Consider the following 25,939-nt stretch of genomic DNA (forward strand, 5'->3'; position numbering starts at 1 on the left):
CGGACTTTACGATTCCAAAGAAGGAAGAATACAGATCCGATTGATCAGTAATTTACCGCTCTTACCCGCAGATAATATTTGGGAAGGATGGATTTCAATTCTCAGCACTACTCAAAGCAATGATGAAATAAAGGAATCCAAAAAGTATCTTTTAAAACATTGGCTAAACAAGTATCCATTGGACCTTTTGAGTAGCTCTACTAACAAACATAGAACAACTAACATAGTTGAAGGATGGCACAGGGACTCAAATCCAAAATTCCGAAGGGCCCTAGTCTATTTAATTTTATTAAGAAAATAAAAAAAGAAGCTATACATGACGACTACATAATAAAAAAGAACAGCTTGTATTATTCGTCGAGGAAAACCCGGAGAAATAGCGACATTCTTTTTGATAAAACATATACTTAAAAAGTATTAAAAAAAACTACAACGAAAAGAAATGTCACCACTCCAGCTTATTCGTAAAGTTGTATATTTTAGACTGAAATATAGATCTTAGGTTAATATACTGATACTGACTAACCCCCTTATTCATAAACGTCTACTAAAGTTGACAAGCCGCTAATAATCGTTTGTCCCTTTCCGACGTATTGATATGATGGAAAGGGACAAGCGATTATTAGCGGTTTGTCAACTTTAGTAGACGTGTATGAATAAGGGGGTAAATGTACTTATGTGAAAGGCTAATTTTTTTTATTAGTTCAGTAAGTTTAATATTTGATGGACGTTATTAGTTTTTACGAAAAGGAGTTACAATGACTTTAGTTCAAGTGAAGAAGCGTTTTGTGCTTGCTATTTTTTTAATTACTTACAAATAATTTTGACTACATAGTAAGAATCCCTAATAACGAAAATGTTTGTATTTTTGGTGGGTGCCCGATCGCTCCACAAGAAACACCAATATGCCAATGCTACTTAAAGCAAGGCTGATCTGTAAATATAAATTGTATATTTCTCCGGAAACACGACCCTGTGCGTACCATCAGCGTTTTACCCCAAAATTGGGACGAAGTATCCTCACCGCCCTCACCGGATTACAACTGGACGGGCTTCGATGTGGGTCACATAGAAGACATTATTGACATAATGAGGTCTGCTTTGCTGATGACACAGTTCACATTGGATTCTGTAGTTTCTGTACTAACAGATTCATTTCTTTAAACATTTTGTTAGATTAAAGATTAATCATATTTGGGGACACGTTATTCGTGTATTAGGATTCTGAGTGGGCATAATACTTACAAAAAATCCCTAAAACAAAAATGCAAGTTAGGGGCACAACCTTAAATAGATATGTCCTGATATATCTAATACCTTTAAACGCGCAATTCTTGTATATTTATTTATTTATATAATATATTTCGGAATTTTCGGAGATCTCTGAAACGGCTCTAATGATTTCGATGAAATTTGCTATATAAGGGTTTTCGGGAGCGAAAAATCGATCTAGCTAGGTCTTATCTCTGGGAAAACGCGCTTTTTTGAGTTTTTATATGTTTTCCGAGCAAAGCTCGGTCTCCCAGATATTTTACATAATATCTTGACTAACATACAGAACCATATAGACCTGAAATGCTGAGTAGGTAACGGATTCTTTATTAGGACAGACAAACCACTGATGAAGGGTGTAACAAAAATGCTGGTGTTTTGTTTAATGGCGTAATCGATAACGTGGTCTGATTAGGAAAAGTTTAACGCATAAATATTTTCTTTTTATGGGGCAGGTCGTCCAAATAGGCCAAAACTCCGCAAATTTTTTTTTTACGGCAAAATTTTATTTTCTTTATTTTTCCTATCAGAGCACGATGTAGATTACGGGCCCCTTAAACGGATCACCATATTTTTGTTACACCACGTATAAACAAGTGATCGATTTTTTTTATGATTAGACGTTCTAGTTCAAATAGTTTTCACGACTATATAATTTGTGGACATTTTAAATATTTAATATAAATTTATTATTTGGCTGAATGGAACTATCATTGCCACTGCCACGTTGGCTGACGTTAACAGAAAAAAATAAAAATTAAAAAGTAAAACCGGCGCCCGCCATTTTCACTTGAAATTTATTAGTTGTATCAAAATAATTATCTTAAATTGCAACTGTAAGAGTGTTTTTGTATTAAATGAGTTAATGTGATTAATTTTGACAATGTAAATCAACGCTGAACGTAGTTTATAGCGCTGAATATACAATATCATTTAAGTTCATTAGACCAATAGTGGGACCGGATTTTTGCACTAAAAGTTTTGATAATTCTAAAGATGAAAAAGTGATACTTATCTGACATGGGACATATTTTTAAGCATATATGTAAAATATGACGAAAAGTTAGAACGAGCGTTAGATATAAATTAGGTATTTATATATTTTTAGTAATGATTTTTTAATATTAAATTAAAGTGCAATGTTTAAGTTCCATCGTTTATAATATGTACGACGCTTTATAATGTAAAATTATTAGAAATTTTTTTAACGTGCTTCTTAGTCAAACTACAAATTAGCTTATTATTTTGTCGATATTGAATTAAAGTTTAATAAATCCACAACAACATATATAAATTCTTAAGTTAATAGGCAAGCTAAAAATTTAGAAGAATAAGATATATGCTTTAGAATTAATATGCGTTTTTTGTCCTATAATATCTAATATTGAATTAGAGTCTGTAAAAATAAGTCTATTACTATAAAATAATATACGCAGCCATATTATGGAAAATAAGAAATTTCGGTGTGTAGCTTGCATTGTAATAGTAAAATATATTTAAAAAGGCGCGAAATTCATACATACGCCGCGCTGGTCCGTCAGTGTCGCCGGCGCGGCGCCCGAGACCCTATCATAGCCTACCTATACCTCGCCCCTCGCCTCGCCCCACCTGCCGCTCACAGCACTGTCTGTCTTTTCTTATCATTCATTTGTTTGTTTACTGTGGACATATATAAATTAGATGCGGACATTACGTGAAATTAAAGGGGTCCCTTTGTTTCCCATAAAGTTTTAAGTCATAATGTATTGTTTGTCATATAAGAATAAGAACCTTCGGGCTCTCGAATTAAGGTTTATTTTTGAATGGCCTTAGTAGCAGTGTGATAGCGTTGACTCGGCTCGGAGAGTTGGCGAATTGGCGATTCATTCGCTTAGTTAGCGGATCGGATACCAAGTTATCAGTTAGTTTAGTGGCCGAGTTGATTAGGAAGAACATTTGAATTTCGAAATTGTAATAAAAATGTACTTACATGATATTCACAACTATTTTTTACCATAGTTTGTCAAAAGACTGTCTCATTTCAAACATAGAGAGAATCATCATACTATGTTTGACTTACACTAGTACTAGCACCCAAAAGAAAAGGATGAATATAGTTTTTTGTTTTTATTTACTGACAAATTGGTTTGACCGACTATACCTATTTCTATTGTCATGTCCTGTCCTATTCAACGTCAATATCATAATTATGTATATTATAAACCAACTGCTCAATATTACACGTATACATATTGAATATACAATAAGGTAAGTGACCTCACCTTATTGTATATTCCGTGTCGGCCGTATATGCCTATATACGGCCCACCTTAAATTAAAATGTTTTTTTTTTTAATAAACAGGATATTAAGTATGAAAAACTCACTCAAATAGGTATCTTATTTATTGAAGTTTCTTCATTATACCAAAATAGTTATAAAAATATTACGATACTCTTGGAAAATATACCTTTTATAAAAGTCCTATTGTGGGCCTTATTGAACACTAGCAGGGTATTACTTAATCCCGCAAAAAATTATAATTTTGACAGTAGACAATAACAGATTTTATTGTTTTTAACTTAAGAGTTATACATATACAAATAACAATATTTGGTACTTCACAACAAGAGGATATTTATAATAAGTTAAAAATAATTCTTTTGGGCCTTATTAACTAAAGATATAAAAATTGTCTAGTTTACGCGAAAATAGTAGGTAACTAAAGTCACTAAACATAAAGCTTTATTATTATTATGTTTTAACATCTGGAGGCACGGCAGTGCCCCCGCCAAGACGAGCAAAGCGCAAGGGCACTATCTACCTTTTCTCGAAGCGCTTCGTCGTTTTTTGGAACCCTCATAACTTGGGGTTGGATTATACTAGATAAACAAAGTTCTCGGACTTATTAAGCATATCAATTGCATAGCTCTTATACTTTAGATTTTATTCATATCTAAAAACTTCGATTTCGTCACTGACTCACTCACTTGATGATTATCAATACCTTTAGGGTACTTCCTGAAGTCCTCTAAGAAGCTGAAATTTGATATGTAAGATAGTTTTAGTACACAAACAACAAATAAATTCAAAAACTTGAATTTTTTAATCCCTAAGGGGATGATGAGGGGGTTTAGTCTTGTATGGGGAATCAATAATCGCTGAACCGATTTAGTTGAAATTTGGTATGTAGATAGGTATTGTTATGGGGAAGGATATAGAATAGATTTCAACCTCAAAGTTTACCCTTACGGGCTGAAGGCAGATTTCAACCCCAAAGTTTACCCTTACGGGGTGAAGGGTTTATATGGGGAATCAGTAAGAAGTACATTGTGTAACAGATGCCCCCAGATACTTATTTCAGGATTTTTAATAGTAAATCACCCCCAACTCTTTAAATTAGGAGATGGAAGATTGTCATAAGCACCTTACAAAAAGAAGTGAAATCCCACCAAAAACATTTTGATGTAAAATGTTGCCCAGACGAAACCATAAGGCTTGCACTGTCAAAAAGTTATCAGATCTCTTGCCAAGCTTCTAACTCTACAAGCCCTAACTTCACTAGCTCTACACCTTAGTCAAAGTATGTAGCTCGGCCGTTTCGTTTCTACAAGAACTATTGTATGTATAATAAAAAAACCGCCCAAGTGCAAGTCGGACTCGCGTTCCAAGGGTTCCGTACATTACACAATTTTTAACAATATGTTTTTTTAGTGAAAAGTGAGTAAAATGTCTTTTAAAAACCCGTAGGGATCGGATCAAAAACTAAGTACTTAAGTCCGACTCACGCCACAGATTATACAATAGTTCTTACGAACAGATACTTATCTCTCAAACAAAACGCAAGTACCTACCGTTTTGATACCTACACAAAAATACAATGGAGTGACCTTCAACGCGCCGCTCCCCGCACCGCGCGCACCGGCACAACGCTAGGGTTGCTGACGCTTAGAAATGATAAATAAATACCCACTTAAACAGAGGAGTGAAATAAAAGGAAAGCTAAATCTTAAATTATACCTAATATTCCGATTATGCTTTAGTGTTTGCGAAATAGTCATTTTGAAAGGTCATATGTCCCTGCAGTAACCGCAGTGTTTACGCCGTTTTATAAACCGCGCAATAATCCCAGCAAGAATTAGTTTTAAAACTTCGTGTAATTTAAAACCAGATAGAGATTAATGTTACATAGTAAAGAAAAATAATAAAAACCCTATGAATAAAGGTAATTAATTATAAGTTAACCAGAGCAAAAATGAGTAGGCACTTTCCGGTGTAAACTTACTGTCGTTAAAATAAACATTTACCAAAATAAATTAAAAATTTACTACCTATTTCAAATAGATAGATATCTAAATCTATACATTTGTCACACATATTAAACATTACATGTTTAATTAAAGAAATTCAATAGTAGGTAGGTACCTACTACCCGCGCGATTCGAACTTTAAGATATCGCGCCGTTAGACTTCACTAGATATGAAATAGTAAAGATATGTGACGTTCCACGGCAAAAGGTACCTTATGGCGGCTGGCGCTTACGCTTATTATTATCGCCACTCCAATATTCAGTCGGGGCAATGGTACCTTTTGCCGTGGAACGTCACATATCTTTACTATTTCTTATCTAGTGCATCTCTAATTCATTTCCCGAATCCCGCCGTCCGTGTAACTATCGTAAAAATTGACAGTGCGGCGCGCGGTGACGTGCGTACGTGAGCGCGTGTGGCAACCAACTGGCTTGCTTTTCTACCGTGAACGGGAGCAGATTCGTAGGTATTAATCCGAGCTCGCGCAGAGAGTTCCATAGGCCTGCTCACGCTTAGCTCCACATTTCTAATAGGTTTTCCTGTCAATCTATAGGTAAAGAGCTAATATGTGTATTTTTTTCATAATAAAAAGACCCAGTAGTTTCGGAGATAAGGGTAATGTTAATTTTTTGCCTGTTTTCTTAAATAACTTCTAAACTATTTATTTTAAAATTATGAAAAAAATATATTTGAGATTCTAATTCTAAAATGAGCCCCTTCATTTGATATATAACAAAGATATAGTTTTTTTTCTTCTATTTATCATTCATCTCAAAAGTGACCCCTTTATTTAAATTTATATTACATATTTACTTTACATGTATGTCTTTGGGTTATAGACAAGTTTCAACTTATTAGTCCAGTAGTTTCGGAGCAAATAGGCTGTGACAGACGGACAGCCAGACACACGAGTGATCCTATAGGGGTTCAGTTTTATTCCTTTTGAGGTACGGAACCCTAAAAATAATGATTATAATAAGTTTTTCACCTTATGCCCATGTGGCGGTAGCAAAACAGCCAAGCCACATATTTTGTCTAAGGTGTAGAGTTAGTGAAGGGGCTTGTAGAGTTTGAAGCTTGGCTCGACAAGAGATCTGATAACTTTTTAACAGTGCGAGTCTTAGGCTTATGGTTTCGTCTTAGCAACATTTTACATGAAAATGTTTTTGGTGGGATAATTTTTTACAGTATAAATATTTATTCGTAACAGTTAGTATTATCTTTTAACATGATTTTTACTGTACATCTGGGCCCTATTTCACAAACGTGACAGGTGCGACATTTGTCGACATCACTGTTACTGACATCACAGGCCTTTATAGGCTACGGTAACCGCTTACCATCAGACGAGCGGTGTGGTTGTTTGCCACCAACCAGTGTTGGGCGTAATTAATTACTCGTGTAATTTAATTACATGTAATTAATTACTCGTGTAATTTAATTACATGTAATTAATTACTTGTCTAATTTAATTACATGTAATTAATTACTCGTGTTATTTAATTACATGTAATTAATATGTTTGTAATTTAATTACATAAAATTTAATTACATGTAATTAATTTTTCTGTGTAATTTGCAATTGTGATTACATTAATTAGTAATTAAATTACTCAATTACTTTTCATTTACCTTTTTAATAATATGCAAATATGAACAAATTTACTTGTAGTAATTATAAAGAAAAACTTTTATGAATTCCATTATACGCTGGATAACGTTATAACATATTTTTTATCCCTGGAATCATACCTTTACAGGGTACTATGTGACAAACCACGTTGAATATGGCGGTCGGCGCTTACGTCGCGTAGCACCGCATTAGTTTGCACGATGCACATCCCTGGTGCGCCGGGTGCGGGCCAGCCCCAACCCTATCCTGTGTGTGATAGCGGACAGACTTGACTGCCCGTATATGAGACACTGCTGCGAAATGCATGTTTCCAGCAGTGTATATATATTGTAATAGTTAATTAGGTACTAACATTAGGAACGCAAGTCTACTAACAAATCTGTATGAGTCCATAGTTGCTCGAAATAAATATTTTTCATTTCATTTTCATTTCATTAGTATTAGGGCGCCGGTAATAATGACGTAAGCGCCGACCTAAGGTGCCTTTCGGGTTGGACTGTAGTAAAGGGGGGGCTGGGACTTGGACAATTGTCACAAGAAATACAACAGTTGCCACGAAATTCCGACACAGAACTCATTTACTGTCATGAATTACCGAAAGTTCTTTGAAATCTTGTGTCAATTGTCATCATTATCATCATAAACATCACAAGAAAGATACCTGTTTTTTGCCGATATAATAAAGTTTTTTTTTAATAATACAATGATAGTGACAAACAGGAATAAGGCCCGTCCGATGGTAAGCTATAACCGTAGCCCACGGATGCCTGTGACGTCAGCAACAATGTCACGTTGGTGAAATAGGGCCCTGGTGCTACATTACGACACCGGTGCTATAATAAGCACATTAAATCACTCCCTTTGGCCGTGTTTTAAAATTCGTCATTCGTTGCAAAATTTCAATTTTTCGCACTTCTATCGTAAATAACCTATGTATTAATAAAAAAAGTTACCTATATAAGTAAGTAGTTACTGCCTTTAAAAAGTATAAGTGTCTAAATGTTATTAGACTTTTTGATTCTTTAAAACGTCTTTAGGTCAATAAAGCAAGTGAAACATTATTAGAGTTAGACCAAGAAAAGTCTGCAGCGATTTGGACAGCCCACACAGTGAAGGTGTTATTTATAAGTCATAATTTCATAGAAGTTTCTTCAAATCGGCCTTATTAATGAGAGATTAAAAATATTCAAAATTATCTAAAAATATTTTAATCTATTATTTCATCTCATACGTTCAATAAGGCCCGGGACTGGACCTTTTTACCTGCACTGACAGTGGATCTTCTTAGCAACAAGTACAAATTCAGAATAATAGGGAGCAACTGCTATTTTTGAATGCTGGGCCTTGTTACCCGCCGGGCCTCATATGCCTGCACCTCACCTACCTTATTTATTTGTTTTACAAGGGGAAAATTTGTTGATTAATCATGCTAATATTGATACCCAAACAAGCGAAACATTCTAAAATTGAACCACAAACGTAGCGAGGTTCGTAAAGTTGAACCTCGAGCGTAGTGAAGGTTTCAAGGGACGAGGGTTAAATAAAATTTTCACTACATCAGCTCGTAAAGGCCCTCTTGATTGTTCGAAACGGATAAGAAGAGTGGCATTTAATTTGATGCAAATTTTGAGTTGTTTCCGTAGGTATACTCTCAGTAAAGAGTATAAGAGAGTAAAGCTCAGTTGGTTGGTAAAATTGACTTTAAAATGATAAATATTGAATAACGTTAGTTTGAAATTGATTTAAATGATAAGGTAAATATTATCGGAGATATATATATCGGATATCGCTCTTAAACAAAAAATATATGTCGCTAGTCATTTATAACCTAAAAGCGCCAAATTACGCAAAATTATATTGAAATGACACCTGTCTATTGAATTTGAAGAATACTTTAACAAGGGTGGTTATCTGTATGACAATGCACCTAAAATAATTTTCAAATGTATCTATTACTTCTATACTTAACACGATAACGAATTCTACGTAAACCAAACCGCGGGCAATCCCTAGTACATATAGAAATAAATAAGTGTAGGTAAGTTTCCATTAGTGTACCTACTATTAACAATATAACTATTTACCATTGATAATAATTTTATAAACGTTTTGCGTATTTTTTACGGGCACCGCGCTAATCGCTAGCCCGCCACCGTCGATCGCTGCCTCCTGCCACGGCGCACAGCGCGGCGCGCGAAAACGCCGCGCGTTTGAAATGTAACTCATTAAAAGCGCGGAATGCATACTTACGTATCAGTATTTAGTGTCGCCGTGATTTTATATTTCTAATATTTTGTGTGGGAACTAAGATCTTTATTATGACCTTGTAATATTAACTCTACAAACTTTAATTCAATATTGGCTATACTGCTTAACCAGAAATCAATATCTAGACAAGCACATTGTCTACATTTCTAATTTTTTACAAGTATACTAAGTTGATAGATAATATCGTAATTTTACAATATCAGCTACTTTAATTCTTTATTGACAAAGTAAAGTAAGTTTTTACGTTCACCAGAAAGCAGCTGTTCCAGATTTCTAAAAACCGAATATTGTGAATAAATTAAAGTGTTATTGAACATGTTACAGTTTTTTGTAACTTGAATTTTATATTTACATAGTTATTTAGCAAAATTGAAATATTTAAATATGGCCGAACGCTCCACCTATAATTTTCTAATATTTTACATAAATGTTATTTAACATGCATGCAATAACATATCAAAAAAGAAAAAACTTTAATGTTATCAAAACCCATTTTTGTTCCACCGCTGGTCTACATGGGAAAATTCGTAACTGTAAGTGCAATGCTCATGTTACCAATATTTGTGTTATTGTGATTTTTTCGCAAATGTATTAAAAAACGTCGTTTAATGTACGTGCGAAAGTGTTATTATTTACTCGTAAATAATAACATACTTTCCCCACTTGCATTGAAATGTACTATTACCAGAGCATTTTAGGAGGCACCACTTTTCTGTCAAAATAGTATTTTATACATTGTATAAATGTAATTAAATATTATTTAATTACACAAACGGGTCTACCGCGATATAATTTCATTGTTTTTTCCGTGACCACAGCTGGTGCAACTCAGCTGAAACGTCGGAATTTAAGGTAAAATCAATGAAATTATATCGCGGTAGACCCGTTTGTGTAATTACATACTTCAAACATTATAGTTATTTACAATTTTTCGCACTTGTACAAATGCGAAAAATAAGTATTTCCTTTAAATTTTCGACGAAGTTACGTAATGTGCTTATTATAGCACAGGGTGTCGTAATGGAGGCCAAGGTGTACTGTAAAAATAATTATATGAGTCGAATCATAAAAAAACCGGAAAAGTGCGAGTCGGACTCGCCCACCGAGGGTTCCGTACTTTTTAGTATTTGTTGTTATAGCGGCAACAGAAATAAATAACCTGTGAAAATTTCAATCACGGTTCATGAGATACAGCCTGGTGGTAGACAGACGGACTGTGGAGTCTTTAGTAATAGGGTACGGAACCCTTTGGGTACGGAACCCTAAAAAACTAAAACGAAGCTATTGGAAAGCATATTGTAATATCGTCACGTGACAAACAAAACTAATTGCAAAAAAATTAATTAAACAAAAATTTACATTGTTTCGGTACTACAAAGCATTAGCACAATGGCTTTGAACTCACTCATTAGTTCCACAAGTTCAATATGATTGTCATCTGACAAACATTATAACACTTTAAACTCTCGAGTTTTGTACACATATTTAATAGGGTGGTTCAAAAAAAATTTTTTTTTTATTTTCCTACGGGGCACCCCCTTATATTTATTATGCTGATAAAATACACCAAGTTTCGTAATTTTATCTAAAACTACAAGGGGGTGCTACAACACTTTGAAATTTTTCAAAGTTGTATGAAATCCAAAAAAAAAAGTTTTTATTATTCAGAATTTTATTTAAGTATCTGGTTTCACACTATTTGCACATGTGATTTATAAGTTTTTAAGTAGAAAAACATTTTTATTTCTATTTTTTATAATTTTTCAAAAGTAAGATTTTTTGAATTTCGCCTAAAAAAGTCATAAAAACTAGAAATAAATTTTTTTTTTACTTAATAACTTTTAAATCATACTTTCAAATAATGTGAAAACCACTACTTACATAAAAATCTAAAAAAAAAAAATCTTACTTTTGAAAAATTATAAAAAATAGAAATAAAAATGTTTTTCTACTTAAAAACTTATAAATCACATGTGCAAATAGTGTGAAACCAGATACTTAAATAAAATTCTGAATAATAAATACTTTTTTTTTGGATATCATACAACTTTGAAAAATTTCAAAGTGTTGTAGCACCCCCTTGTAGTTGAGATAAGATTACAAAACTTGGCGTATTTTGTCAACATAACAAGTGTAACAAAATGAGGGGGTGCCGCTTCTTCTAACCAGAGTTTGAATTTATATTTATATTATTTATAATATACAATCGTGTTATAATAAAGAGCTTTTCAGTCCAGTACCGTGTTTAGGCAACGAAGCTTGCTGAGTTGCCTAAGTGAGGTACGAGATTGAAATGCTTGATTATATCACTATTGTATACAATACTTTTTTCACACCACCTATTCGGAAAAGAACTTTTTCTTCCCTGCTAGGAGGGATCAAAGTGGCACTTTTCCTCCCTGCTAGGAGGGATCAAAGTAACACTTTTCTGATCCAGCACACTATTTTTAAAATTTTTTGCACATTATTTTTTTAGCTTAAATAATTTGTTTAAGCATCAGATTGTGTCAACACTAAGATTTTTTATTTTCCTCATAGTTGATGTGAAAAGCTGTATGTATCACACGGTATCAAAATTATTTCGTCTTGGGCGTTAACACTTGAATCCCTCATTACGCTCAGGATTCAATGTACGCCCTTGACGGAAATATATAATTTTGATCCCTTGTAACACAAACTACTATTCTACGAGTCAACAAAAATAATACTTTAAACTAGTAGAATCATACAAACAAACCAAGAGTATAAAGCTAAGATACGCGAGCAGCCGCGATACCTTCATACTAGTACGCGCCCCGGCCGCCACGGGCCGGCGGGCTGGTCAACGACACCTTCTCGTAACTCATGAGGCCCTGGTACTTGCTCGGCGCTAAATTCAATTTTTAGACAGTTGTGTTCTCGATTTTGGCCACTGTAGCCTATGGAGACTAACAAGCAACGCTAAGTGGTTTTCGTAGTCTATGGATGTTGCTATATTAAGGGTGTCACATGCGCGTTTCTGACTTATGAAGCAATTGTTTCTACTATATAACCTAAAATAATTAATTAATTTGACCTATGGTTTTGTTTCTTCCTCTTGATCGCGGCGAGCTGTGATTGGTCAATTTCATTATAGTTGACTAAACCGTATCGAAATGAATATTATAGTTGTGTTGGGAGCCCATACATTAAAAATACCCAATTGCAGTTTGGTATACGAAATCTTAATTCAAGAATTACAGTCGACGAGTAGAAAAAGGCAATATTTTATTATTTGGTGTATTTCTGTTAAATACGTACAACAAAATAAAACACCTCATCTGAAGTCGATTGTTAAAATATTACCTATAGATAATATATCATGAAAAGACAATGTACCTAAGTAATAATAATAATAATTTGGATTATCCGAAGGATATTTTTGGCTTTTATACGACTCGTGTGTTACTTTTTATGATTACTTGACAACAAACAAAATGTGCTTAACATTGACATTGGTTCTTTGTATTTTTTAATTTCGTTGCAAAACGTTAACACAACAGAAATACAATATTTCTACAAATGACAATGCACAATAATATTGATTTTATTTTATTTTATTTGAGTTTGACCAGCAATTAAAACCTTGCCGTACTATTTTTGCTACGATAAGGTGACCTCCACATCCATTCTATTTAGGATACATTGAATAACGTAATTTACAAACCCCTTAAACCCTCGCTTGAACCAAATTAAGTTACACCTCACTAAAAGCCCTAAAAGGTTTTATTTATGTCTTGTGAAAGCTTTCGGGGTCAGAATCGTTCGCGGATCTGGATTTACGATGTAAATATATTAAAACATGACTCCACAGTCCACATGGCTCTCCACACCGCCAAGGACAGAACCAGATGGAGAGAAATTGTGAGAGAGAAGGTGATTCAGAAGGGAGGTCACGACCCTCATCACTGAGGATAACGACGCAAGGAGGATATTAAAACATGTGCGTTACGGGCATTTATTAACATTATTCGGTTCGCCTAGTTTTTCTTCGTATTTAGGATTGAATAGAATTGTGTTTTCAACTCATCAGCTCGTAAACGCTCTCTTTATTCTTCAAAAACGAATGAAAATGTTGCATTTTATCCAAAGTTATTGGAAGCAAGTTTTGAGTTCTTGCCTCATGTTGGCTGATAGAATTGACTTTTATGCTTAGAACATTTAGAAAGGAGATGTCATCGCTGTCATTTTCTTTACGAAACAGTCTGCCGATTTTTGCGGGGGAGGGACGTCATGTATTGCTATTTCTACATGATTTGTACGTAACGTACAAAAAGCCATGTCAGTCCTTACAAAAGTTTGCACAATTGTGCAAGTAATCGGCAGAGGGGTAAGCTCTTAATGGCCACTCCAGTTATTAAATGCTCTAAGCTTTTATGCAATGATCTTGAATGATAAATATTTAAACGTTCATTTAGATTAGATTTTTATGTTTAGTATTTTCCTCGCGTTGTTGTGGTGAAAAAATTAGTATTTAACTCAGTAAGTAGCAAAGTTTGTTTAACCCTCGTGCCTTGAAACCCTACACAAAGAGTTAAACAACAACTTTCTCCCCTTGTGATACAAATAACTTTTATTTTATATGGCTTTAATTTTAAGAGTCTATTAGCTAACGGGTTGGCTTAAACAACTCTCATTCCTTTAAGGCTTAAAGGAATGAGAATTGTTATTTTCGAAAACATTAAAATAAAGACTACTTATACCTAATGGTTTCTGGATTTTATAATGATAAACTAGATAATATCAAACTTTGAAGGCAAATGCTTAAATATATTAAAAGGCTCCCTTTTATTAACTTTTTGTTACTTGCTTCTGACCGTTCGCAAATCGCATTACACTTTGGACAAGTTTCAAGTCGACTCTCTTTCATTTTTAGGGTTCCGTACCCAAAGGGTAAAACGGGACCCTATTACTAAGACTTCGCTGTCCGTCCGTCCGTCCGTCCGTCCGTCCGTCCGTCCGTCCGTCTGTCACCAGGCTGTATCTCACGAACCGTGATAGCTAGACAGTTGAAATTTTCACAGATGATGTATTTCTGTTGCCGCTATAACAACAAATACTAAAAACAGAATAAAATTAAGATTTAAATGGGGCTCCCATACAACAAACGTGATTTTTGACCAAAGTTAAGCAACGTCGGGAGTGGTCAGTACTTGGATGGGTGACCGTTTTTTTTTGCTTTTTTTTCGTTTTTTTTTTTTTTGCATTATGGTACGGAACCCTTCGTGCGCGAGTCCGACTCGCACTTGCCCGGTTTTTTTAGATATTACAAAACTATGTAAGTGAGACATTTACTAAAATCATAACTTGAAATCACAGATGCTTTTTTCCAAAAATCACAAACTTTACTAGTAAAAATCGGAGAATTTTAGTAGTAATAAAAATGGATTGTAACAAATACTGAACTTTGTTTAATGCTCCATTTACTAAAGTCTGTTTGCTGAAATTAGATTTAGTATTACTGAGCTGTTTGTAGAAATAAATAAATTTTACAGAAATAGTGAAACTTTCATGATTACTACTAAAACTTCATTTTTAGGGTTCCGTACCCAAAGGGTAAAACGGGACCCTATTACTAAGACTTCGCTGTCCGTCCGTCCGTCCGTCCGTCCGTCCGTCTGTCTGTCACCAGGCTGTATCTCACGAACCGTGATAGCTAGACAGTTGAAATTTTCACAGATGATGTATTTCTGTTGCCGCTATAACAACAAATACTAAAAACAGAATAAAATAAAGATTTAAATGGGGCTCCCATACAACAAACATGATTTTTGACCAAAGTTAAGCAACGTCGGGAGTGGTCAGTACTTGGATGGGTGACCGTTTTTTTTTTTTGCTTTTTTCTCGTTTTTTTTTTTGCTTTATGGTACGGAACCCTTCGTGCGCGAGTCCGACTCGCACTTGCCCGGTTTTTTTTATTTCAATTTTCATTGTTAATTTTATTTTATCCTCGAATATTCTTCCCACCCATCGTATTATACATACCAATGTAAATAAAGTTGGCCACAAACCTTCGATTGATCGAGCCTTAGATAAGTCGTCAAGATTGTTAACCCTTTTGCTTATGCTAAAAAAACAGAGGTTTTATTGAAATTCAGGATTTAGTTTTATTTTTATTCATCGAAATCGAAGTCTGAATCTAAAATATTCAACGTAACATATTATTGAGTTAGATTCAATATAACCAGAGACACTCATCGAACTATCTTCATCTAAGCTGGATATGCTTGAATCTGACATGTGGATTACAAATAGATGGTGGATGGATTACATTATCAATTATCACCTAATAGAAATTATGATTGTTAAGAAACTTTGCCTTAAACTAACACATTAATAAATAATAAGTAAACTTAATTATATACCTACAGTTTGTTCTGTACTCTGTATGTAGTTATAACAAGATTTAAAGTACATATAATATTGAGAGCGCACTATTCGCCAACAACGGTATTTTATTCGAGATACCATAGGTACTTTTACTCAGTCCTGAAAATAAATTATACATATCAATATGACTAAAATGGCAAAGAATCAAAACTATTTGTCAGTTGTTTTAAGATCACGAATGACCTTCATATTTACGTAACTAAATATATTTTGAATGAATATACTTACCGATTATGTGCCGGAGACTAATTAATAAGGGGTCCTCCTATTAAATAGGTAATTATTTTTATATTAAATACATACAACATAAATACCCGTCATAGCAGAAACACGTTGTGTGAACTTTTGTAAGTCGATAGTCGGCTTTTAGCCGTTTTTTTTCCCGGTGAAAAAAACCGAATAATTTTAAATATATTTCCCTTGTGATTATATGTAGGCTTTTAGCCTGTTTTGCAAGTATTTTTGCAGTTTTAGAAATAAAGATACACAATGACAGAAGTTTATTTACTTTTTTACAAGACAGGTGTCAAAGGTTTGATTGCCATATAAAATTAATAATGTTAGTTCCCGTTTCTGCCACGACTCTTATCTTTCCGCGCAAACTCTATTTTATTTCGTTTTAAAACAATTTTTTTTCTACGCTGTGATGAAAAACGATATGAGTAATTCGGGCGGTATTAAAGTTGAAAACTATTATGGTTCGCTAACAATTTTGGCCAATCCTTAAGGGGTGCCTCCCTTAGGCCTCGCCTTGCAGGATGAACTATTTATAAATACAATTTAAATTCTCAATTTTTCATTTCTGAGAAATCCGAGAATGACTTAAAATCTGCCGGTGCTGGCAGCCGACATTGTTGACAAAAGGCTATTGACGTTTAATTGTTTGTTTCAATACTTTCAATTCAATATATTACAATACCTCAGAAGAAATCTAGCAAATCAGAGAAAGGTACTCACTTGAAAACTATTATTAGCGTTGTTGATGCGGCATTCAGCGAATGTAGCGTCTTCTAGTTCAAACTCATCCCACAATTGGCTCTGAAACAATAACAGCAACTTATCATTCTCATCTGAGAATCTTAGCACCTATTATATTGTCAGATTACGCTCTTAATTAGAGAGACTGCGGGGGTCGACTAAAGAGGGCTTAATTGGATAATTCGAGGGATAAAGGTATAAATAAACTGAATGAAAAACTATAGTATCTACCTATATGTATATATAATAGGCAGCACTGAAACTTCAGAGAATTTTTCATTAGAGATTATATGCCTAATTTCTATCAATTGTTGAGGTATGTATGTTTTATTCGGCAGTCATTTATAAAAATCATGTGCAGGCACTGAAATTAATTTAGGTCACCGAATTCAATAATGCTTACACAAAAATCACATTTCAATTTTATATCTCAATTATATAACAATTTATACATATTTTTCATTCTTATTTGATGATAAGCGATGTTATGTAGCAAGGCAAATGATTTCGCAAGCTTACATAAATTTAATAGATATAGACTCAAGATTTCAAAATTAGACTGGTTTTATTTTTCATAAAATCGATTTCGACTGGCAAATCATATTACTTTTTGGCAACCGGGTTTTTTAACCTAATTAGACCCCGCTGAATCCGAATTTGCTGGTTGCTTAATCGAAATCTTGACCGGAAGTGAGATATTTGACATTAAAGGTCCCTTTTTTTAGTTTTTCGTAAATAACTCTTAAACGGTGGCGCATAGCAAAAAATGTTCTATTACATAAGTAATCTGCATAAAATTGCCTACAAGAAAGATTCAGTACAATTTTTCGCTAGAATCAATATTCAAAGAGATATTAACGCGGGAAATTTAATTATAATCACTTCTAAGGTCCCTTTTTTTTGTTTTTCGTAAACAACTCATAAACGGTGGCCAATATCAAAAAATGTTGTTAAACGATAATAATCTACACAAAATTTTGAACAAAAAAGATTCAGTACACTTTTCGCAGGGATCAATATTTAAAAAGATAATAAAGGGGGAAAGTTCTAGTATAATAAATTCTAAGTTTCCTTGTTTTTATTTATTCGTTAATAATTTGAAAAGTGTGACTCAAAGCAAAAAATATCTTATACATAAATAATAAACATACAATTTCCTACAAGAAACATGCAGAACACTTTTCGCTAGGATCAATATTTAAAAAGACAGAGCAGCGGGTAAGTTATAAATAATCAATTTTAAAGTCCCTTTTTAGTTTTTTGTAAATAACTCGTAAACAGTGTCCCATAGCAAAATAGGTTTTTAAGAATAAATTATCTACATAAAATTTCCTCCAAAAAATATCTGGAATACTTTTCTCTAGGATCAATATTTAAAGCGATATTAAAGGAAGAAAGTTAATTACAATCAGTTCACAGGTCACTTTTTTTTAGTTTTTCGTAAATAACTCGTAAACGGTGGCCCGTTGCAAAACAATATTATACATAAACATTAAACATAAAATTGTCCACAAAAAAGGTTCTGTACACTTTTTCGTTACGATCAATATTTAAAGAGGTATTAAAGGGGGTAAGTTAATTGTAATCAATTTCCAGGTCCTAATTTACCTATTATTTCTAATAGGTTTTCCTATCATCTATAGGTAAAGAACTATTTTGTATATTTTTTTTTTCAAAATTGTAGACCCAGTAGTTTCGGAGATAAAGGGGGGGGGGGGTGGTAATTTTTTGGCTACAGGATTTTTAAAGGCAATTCACACGCGTTTCACATATAAAAATACATTGTTATAAATTGGGTAATGTACAGTCGCCATCAGATATATCAGAACGGCCAAGGCGCTCACAAATATTTGAACACGCCTCTATTGTCAAGGCGTTAGGGCGCGTGTTCAGATATTATGAACACCTTGGCCGCTCCGATGTATCTGATGGCGACTGTACATTACCCAATTTTTAACAATGTATTAGTCATTTACGAAAACCTAAAAATAGGGACCAGGAAATTGATTACAATTAACTTACCCCCTTTAATACCTCTTTAAATATTGATCGTAACGAAAAAGTGTACAGAACCTTATTTGTGGACAATTTTATGTTTAATGTTTATGTGTAATATTGTTTTGCAACGGGCCACCGTTTACGAGTTATTTACGAAAAACTAAAAAAAAGTGACCTGTGAACTGATTGTAATTAACTTTCTTCCTTTAATATCGCTTTAAATATGGATCCTAGAGAAAAGTATTCGAGATATTTTTTGGAGGAAATTTTATGTAGATAATTTATTCTTAAAAACCTATTTTGCTATGGGACACTGTTTACGAGTTATTTACAAAACACTAAAAAGGGACTTTAAAATTGATTATTTATAACTTACCCGCTGCTCTGTCTTTTTAAATATTGATCCTAGCGAAAAGTGTTCTACATGTTTCTTGTAGGAAATTTTATGTTTATTATTTATGTATAAGATATTTTTTTGCTTTGAGTCACACTTTTCAAATTATTAACGAATAAATAAAAACAAGGAAACTTAGAATTTATTATACTAGAACTTTCCGTCTTTATTATCTTTTTAAATATTGATCCCTGCGAAAAGTGTACTGAATCTTTTTTGTTCAAAATTTTGTGTAGATTATTATTGTTTGACAACATTTTTTGATATTGGCCACCGTTTATGAGTTATTTACGAAAAACTAAAAAAAGGGAACGCGGTAATATCTTTTTGAATATTGATCCTAGCGAAAAATTGTACTGAATCTTTCTTGTAGGCAATTTTATGCACATTACTTATGTAATAGAACATTTTTTGCTATGCGCCACCGTTTAAGAGTTATTTACGAAAAACTAGAAAAAGGGAACTTTAATGTCAAATATCTCACTTCCGGTCAAGATTTCGATTAAGCAACCGGTAAATTCGGATTCAGCGGGGTCTAATTAGGTTAAAAAACCCGGTTGCCAAAAAGTAATATGATTTGCCAGTCGAATCAAGAAGGAGAGCGATTTTGAATTTTTATGTCTAGTCTAAATAACCAAATTACGGCTTGTAAAACAACATCTCTAGAAGATATCCCACACTATTTGACTGTCCTCATACAATAGGGCGATGTATGGTTCTGAAACCAGTTTCAGACATGTCGACCACAAATTCTAACATTAGTGCCATGAAGGAGAAGATGTTTGTTTCACACAATCCGACCGCACAAACGCATCATAATGAAACTTATGTTACTTACACCCGATAAACAAGTAAGAGTGGTATGAGTGGTGTTCAATGCTCAAAAAATATTTAATGCACTTACTAAGCAATGTGATGCAATACCGAAAACAAGTATTTTTGACTGACAGAGTATTAAAGCTTGAACTCCACCAATTTAATAATATTCGAAGTGGTCGACTAATGCTTAAAGATCTAATTACCTATTAGGTAATTATGATCTCCAGCACCCTCAAACACGAGCTAAATTGTAACTCCTACATTTAGACATAGAGACATAAGACATTGAGGATTGATAAAACATTGGCTATGTTCAATAAAATTTGTGTCCATGGCTATCCTTTAGAAATATTGATCAGTAGGTACGGTCAGTGCCTATGGGTCCATATTGACTCATATTCAATTTATTAGGGTCTCCCCAGATATATCGACGCGCATTCGGCAAAAGCCGATAGGAAAAAGCTTTATGTCCACGCAATAAGAGCGAAAAAGTCGTCGTTCGGCTCGGCTCGCATCGGCCGGCGCCTGCCGACGCGTCGACGGCTTTTTCGCTCTTATTGCGTGGACATAAAGCCTTTTCCTATCGGCTTTTGCCGAATGCGCGTCGATATATCTGGGGAGACCCTTATTCGAATATTTCGAATAATACCGCTTTGTAGTCATAATCATCATTTTTCCGAAAATTGATTCTCATATATTTTATTAATAGTTTTTTGTACTACTACCTACATTATTCATAACGATACATATTCCGTTTTTTTTTACTCATAATGTTATCACTGAGAATGTATCTGTGGCCATAAATGTTATTTGTAAGAATTTCTTTATTTATAAACTTATTTCATACAATCATTTTTTATAAACTTATTTCAAACGTAAATTAACAATACTTTTTCACTGTCGCTGTACCAATAATGTTCAACCCGATATCTCCAAGTACTGTACGAACTGCGTACTTATAGGTACTTTATGGGTTATTAATAAAAATAACCTAGAAGACTAAGGCGGGAGCATTTGCTCTCGCTACGCTCGCTCACTGTGAGGGTCACAGGATTTCGGTTCTGTAAGGGTCGCAGTTCTAACCTAACCTAACCCACCTTTCTGGCAGCATTTAAATTCTGTGAGGGTCGCAGTTCTAACCTAACCTAACCCACCTTTCTGGCAGCATTTCGGTTCTGTGAGGGTCGCAGTTCTAACGTAACCTAACCCACCTGTCTGGCAGCATTTCGGTTCTGTGAGGGTCACAGTTCTAACCTAACCTAACCCACCTTTCTGGCAGCATTTCGGTTCTGTGAGGGTCGCAGTTCTAACCTAACCTAACCCACCTTTCTGGCAGCATTTCGGTTCTGTGAGGGTCGCAGATCTAACCTAACCTAACCCACCTGTCTGGCAGCATTTCGGTTCTGTGAGGGTCACAGTTCTAACCTAACCTAACCCACCTTTCTGGCAGCATTTCGGTTCTGTGAGGGTCGCAGTTCTAACCTAATCTAACCCACCTTTCTGGCAGGATTTTAACCTGACTTGACCTACTTTTCTGTTATTTTTTGTCTTTTTTTTTATTTAGAATTTACTATTGCAGGTGCATGCTGCTATAAATAAAATCAAATATGTCGAAATCGATATATGCATAAATTTTAGTAATAGAGATATTTATGTAGAATGAAATTATGAATATAATAAATTCGGAGTTCCAATGAGTATTGTTTAAAATGAAAATGTATAATGATCATTAGGATGTAAAATTGTATGAGATACATTTTCGGAGTTTCAATAATCGAATTTGCAATTTTATATAAACTTTGGCGCACCCAGTGCCTATGAAGCGATCTTGACATAAGAAGGCCACTTTATTTTTAATCCCTTGTTCGTACACCCTGTCCCTTGGGTGTACCTTGCATAGTGCTTACATAGTTATTTAAAAAAAAGTGGGATCTAATTGACTGCATTTATTTAACATGGCTGACACGTTTAAAGGTATCGAGGTGTAGGGCCTCAGGTGATACAGAGGACAATTAACTTAATTTACTTCATTGGTTTGAAGAGAATATCAAGACAGAGTAAGAAACATTGGGTCTACAAGTTTCAACACACGTCTGGTATTAAAAAAACTACTCATAGTAAACTTGTGATTTTGTGTACCTATACTATGACTTAATTTACTTACAAACATAATTTTACGTTTATACAACGTATCTTGTACTTTTTAGGGTTCCGTACCTCAAAAGGAAAAAACGGAACCCTTATAGGATCACTCGTGCGTCTGTCTGTCCGTCGGTCATAGCCTATTTTCTCGGAAACTACTGGACCAATTAAGTTGAAATTTGGTACACATATGTAAATTAGTCACCCGAAGATGGACATGTAACGTAAACAAATGAATTTTAAACATGGGGGGCACTTTTGGGAGGTAAATAAGAAAGTTAAAAAATAAAGCAAACTATATCGTGTTATATATCAAATGAAAGAGCGCATCTTGAGTATTTCAAATATAATTTTAAATTTTTAAATTCATAGGTTAGAAGTTATTTAAGAAAATAACCAAAAAATTACCATTCCCTCCCTTTATCTCCGAAACTAACGGGTCTAAAATTTTGAAAAAAATACACAAAATAGTTCTTTACCTATAGATGACAGGAAAACCTATTAGAAATGTGCAGTCAAGCGTGAGTCGCACTTGGCCGGTTTTAGGTGTGATAAGTTAGTACAACAAACTAGTTTACAAAGCAGGATTTAAATTCGGTGATCACTTTTTTGATATCGGTGGTCAAAAAATCCACCGAAACCTAGGAAATCAACACCAACGATGTCAAAATTTATCGCTTTTCAGCAATTACAGAAATAGCATGAATGATACAGAGGAGATGTATTTAATGATGGATTTACGTACTTTCGAGGATTTTTTTAATCACTTGCAAAACGATAAATGCACTACAACTTTGGGAGTAAATTGCACCACCGATCTCAAAAAAACATAGGACCAAACCCACCGAAGGACGGAGAAACGTTTAAAAAATCACTTTATCATACTGTGACTGTACCTCTACTTTATTCAACGGTTAAGGCACAACTAAAGCATACTATGTTTGAGACACTGAGTTCCTGGTCTACAACTTTGTAAGAGTACCGACATTTTTGCAAATTACTCCGAAATCAGTCACTAGCCCGGGACACATCGTAAATTTAGTTTTATTCAGTGAGTTGAACAAACACATTATTTTGATATAAAGAATATGAAAATGAAAAGTTAACTAATACCTTATGCGTGAATACCCATAATAACTCCGATCTAATGCCGCATCTTGAGTAATAATTTTTTGTTTCAAAAAATCTGGGTGCGGGACACTCCGAACATCATTTCTCGCATTTGAATTTTTTTTCTTGTATTGTATAAATAATAAATAAATAATTTGATAGTGTCCCAGACAGAATATAGGCTCTGTATAGGCTGGAGATCATGCCTGAATTAATTCAAATTTATTGAACAGTAAATACAACCATTTATTGCCCCGGACACGTAAAATTGGCCCTCCTGAGAATTGCCCATTTCAGGATTGCTGGTATTTTGAAAATTGTATGTCGAGCGTTATTACAATATTCGTGTCATATTATTAAAATGAGTATGGCGATATTTTTGCCAAAATCTTTTTTTTCTGAGCCAATCGGACACTATCTGATTGGTGCGATCTTTCTTCCGGTGTTCCACAGGGCGGTATACTCTCTCCACTGCTTTTCTCTATTTTTGTTAATTTAATTTCCCCCTTCATAAATTGCTCATATCACCTGTACGCCGATGACTTGCAATTGTACACTCAAGTCAAGATCGATGATATAGACGAGGCTGTATTGCGCCTAAATAACGATCTTTCTAGCATAGCATCCTGGTCGAATGATTTCGGGATCGCTGTCAACCCGTCTAAGTGTCAGGCTATCGTTCTTGGGAGCCCACGTTCAGTCTCACTCTCTGACTTCGCACATGTAAGACCGATTCTCTTTGAGGGCCCCGTAATACCACTATCATCCCAAGTGAGAAACCTGGGGTTGATCATGGATCGGGGCCTAACTTGGGAGCCACAGGTTTCTGACGTGTGTCGCAGAGTTACAAATACCCTGAGAGCATTGTACAGGTTTAAACATTTCCTGCCGGCCAGTACTAAAACTTTACTCATTCTGGCTCTTGTGCTTCCAGTCATAGATTATAGTGATGTGTGCCTTACCAACCTTTCACAAGGACTCTTAGACAGACTGGATAGACTTTTAAACAGCTGTATTAGATTTATCTTCGGCCTCCGCAAGTACGACCATGTCTCTGCCTTTCGACGGAAACTTAATTGGCTTCGTGTACGGGAACGCAGGTGCCTCAGGGTGCTGTGTATGCTCTACAATATATTAAACGACCCAGCGATACCGGAGTACCTGCGGTCTAAATTCCAGTTTGTTACCGCACAGCCAGGCCGTGAGCTACGTTCCTCCCGAAAACTAACTCTGTCAGTTCTATTGTATCGCTCCGGATCCATGACCAACTCCTTCACCATGTATGCGACTCGTCTTTGGAATTCCCTCCCTCTCGAGATAAGGCAAAGTCCGACTAAAACTCTGTTTAAATACAAGTTGCGCAGACATCTTTTAGAAAAGTCTCTTAGTTAAGTAAATCTCATAAAAATCTGAAAGCAGGTATATAGATATAGATAATATATATATATATATTGTATTATATGTACACATATGTATATTAGTATTTTATGTATGTATAAGTAGTATATAGCAGTATGTATATTTGAAATAGTATGTTGTTCAACATAAAATGTATGCTTAATATTAATATTTTCGTACTTTTAATTTTTCTTGCACCTATTACGACTTGTTCTCTGTTTGGCCCGAGGGTTAACTGGTAGAGAATGCCTTCTGGCATTAAGTTCGCCTTTTGTACAATTTTTACTGTGCAATAAAGTTTAAATAAATAAATAAATAGCAATCTTTCCATTCGCAAAATTTACCAGTCGTTTTGTTTCCTTTCGCTTGTTTTTCGAAGTTTATTTTGTTGGTATCTATTTTTACCGAATGCGATAATTCCGTTAGCATATTTTACCGATATTTTTCTTGACAATAGCTTAGCTTCTCTTCTATATTTTTTCGAATATAATTTTTTCTATGCTATTTTTTTCCTTGACGCACTTTTTATTAATTTGGTGGAATCTATAAGTACTTACATACTTTTTGTCAGAGTTGCAATTCCAATAGTTATGTGAGGGTTGCCTTATTTCTGATATCGTTACTTTTTAGAGTTCCGTACCTCAAAAGGAAAAAACGTAACCGTTATAGGATCACTCGTGCGTGTGTCTGTCTGTCTACTGTCACAGCCGATTTTCTCCGGAACTACTGGACCAATTAAGTTGAAATTTGGTACACATATGTAAGTTTGTGACCCAAAGACGGACATGTAACGTAAAAAAATTAATTTAAAAAATGAGAAAATTAAAAAATAAAGTTTTTCAACCTATATTGTGTTACATATCAAATGAAAGAGCTCATTGTGTGAATCTCAAATATATATTTTTTATAATTTTAGAATTAACAGTTTAGAAGTAATTCAAGAAAATAGGCAAAAAATGACCATCCCCCCTCCCCTATATCTCCGAAACTACTAGGTCTAAAATTTTGAAAAAGATACATAAAATAGGTCTTTACCTATAGATAACAGGAAAACCTATAAGAAATGTACAGTCTAGCGTGAGTCGGACTTAATTACTTAAGTTTTTGATCCGACCCCTACGGATTTTTTAAAGACATTTCACTCACGTTTCACATAAAAAAATACATTCGGTGCGGCAGTGGTTTACGAGTCATATACTTCCCGTATTGAGAAACCAAATTTGCGGCACG

General features: G+C 34.3%; 1 protein-coding gene across 2 annotated transcripts in view; it reads right to left on the reverse strand.

Moving 5' to 3' along the window:
- Positions 1–25,939, reverse strand: part of LOC134804704 (diacylglycerol kinase eta) — a 181,101-nt gene that overhangs the window by 85,040 nt on the left and 70,122 nt on the right. For both annotated transcript variants that reach the window (XM_063777857.1, XM_063777856.1), the window contains exon 3: positions 16,828–16,908. In XM_063777857.1, coding sequence (XP_063633927.1) covers positions 16,828–16,908 — 81 coding nt within the window. The remainder of the gene's footprint in view (positions 1–16,827; positions 16,909–25,939) is intronic.

The sequence above is a fragment of the Cydia splendana genome, chromosome Z (assembly GCF_910591565.1).
Source record: "Cydia splendana chromosome Z, ilCydSple1.2, whole genome shotgun sequence".
In the NCBI taxonomy this organism is placed as follows: Eukaryota; Metazoa; Arthropoda; class Insecta; order Lepidoptera; family Tortricidae; genus Cydia; species Cydia splendana.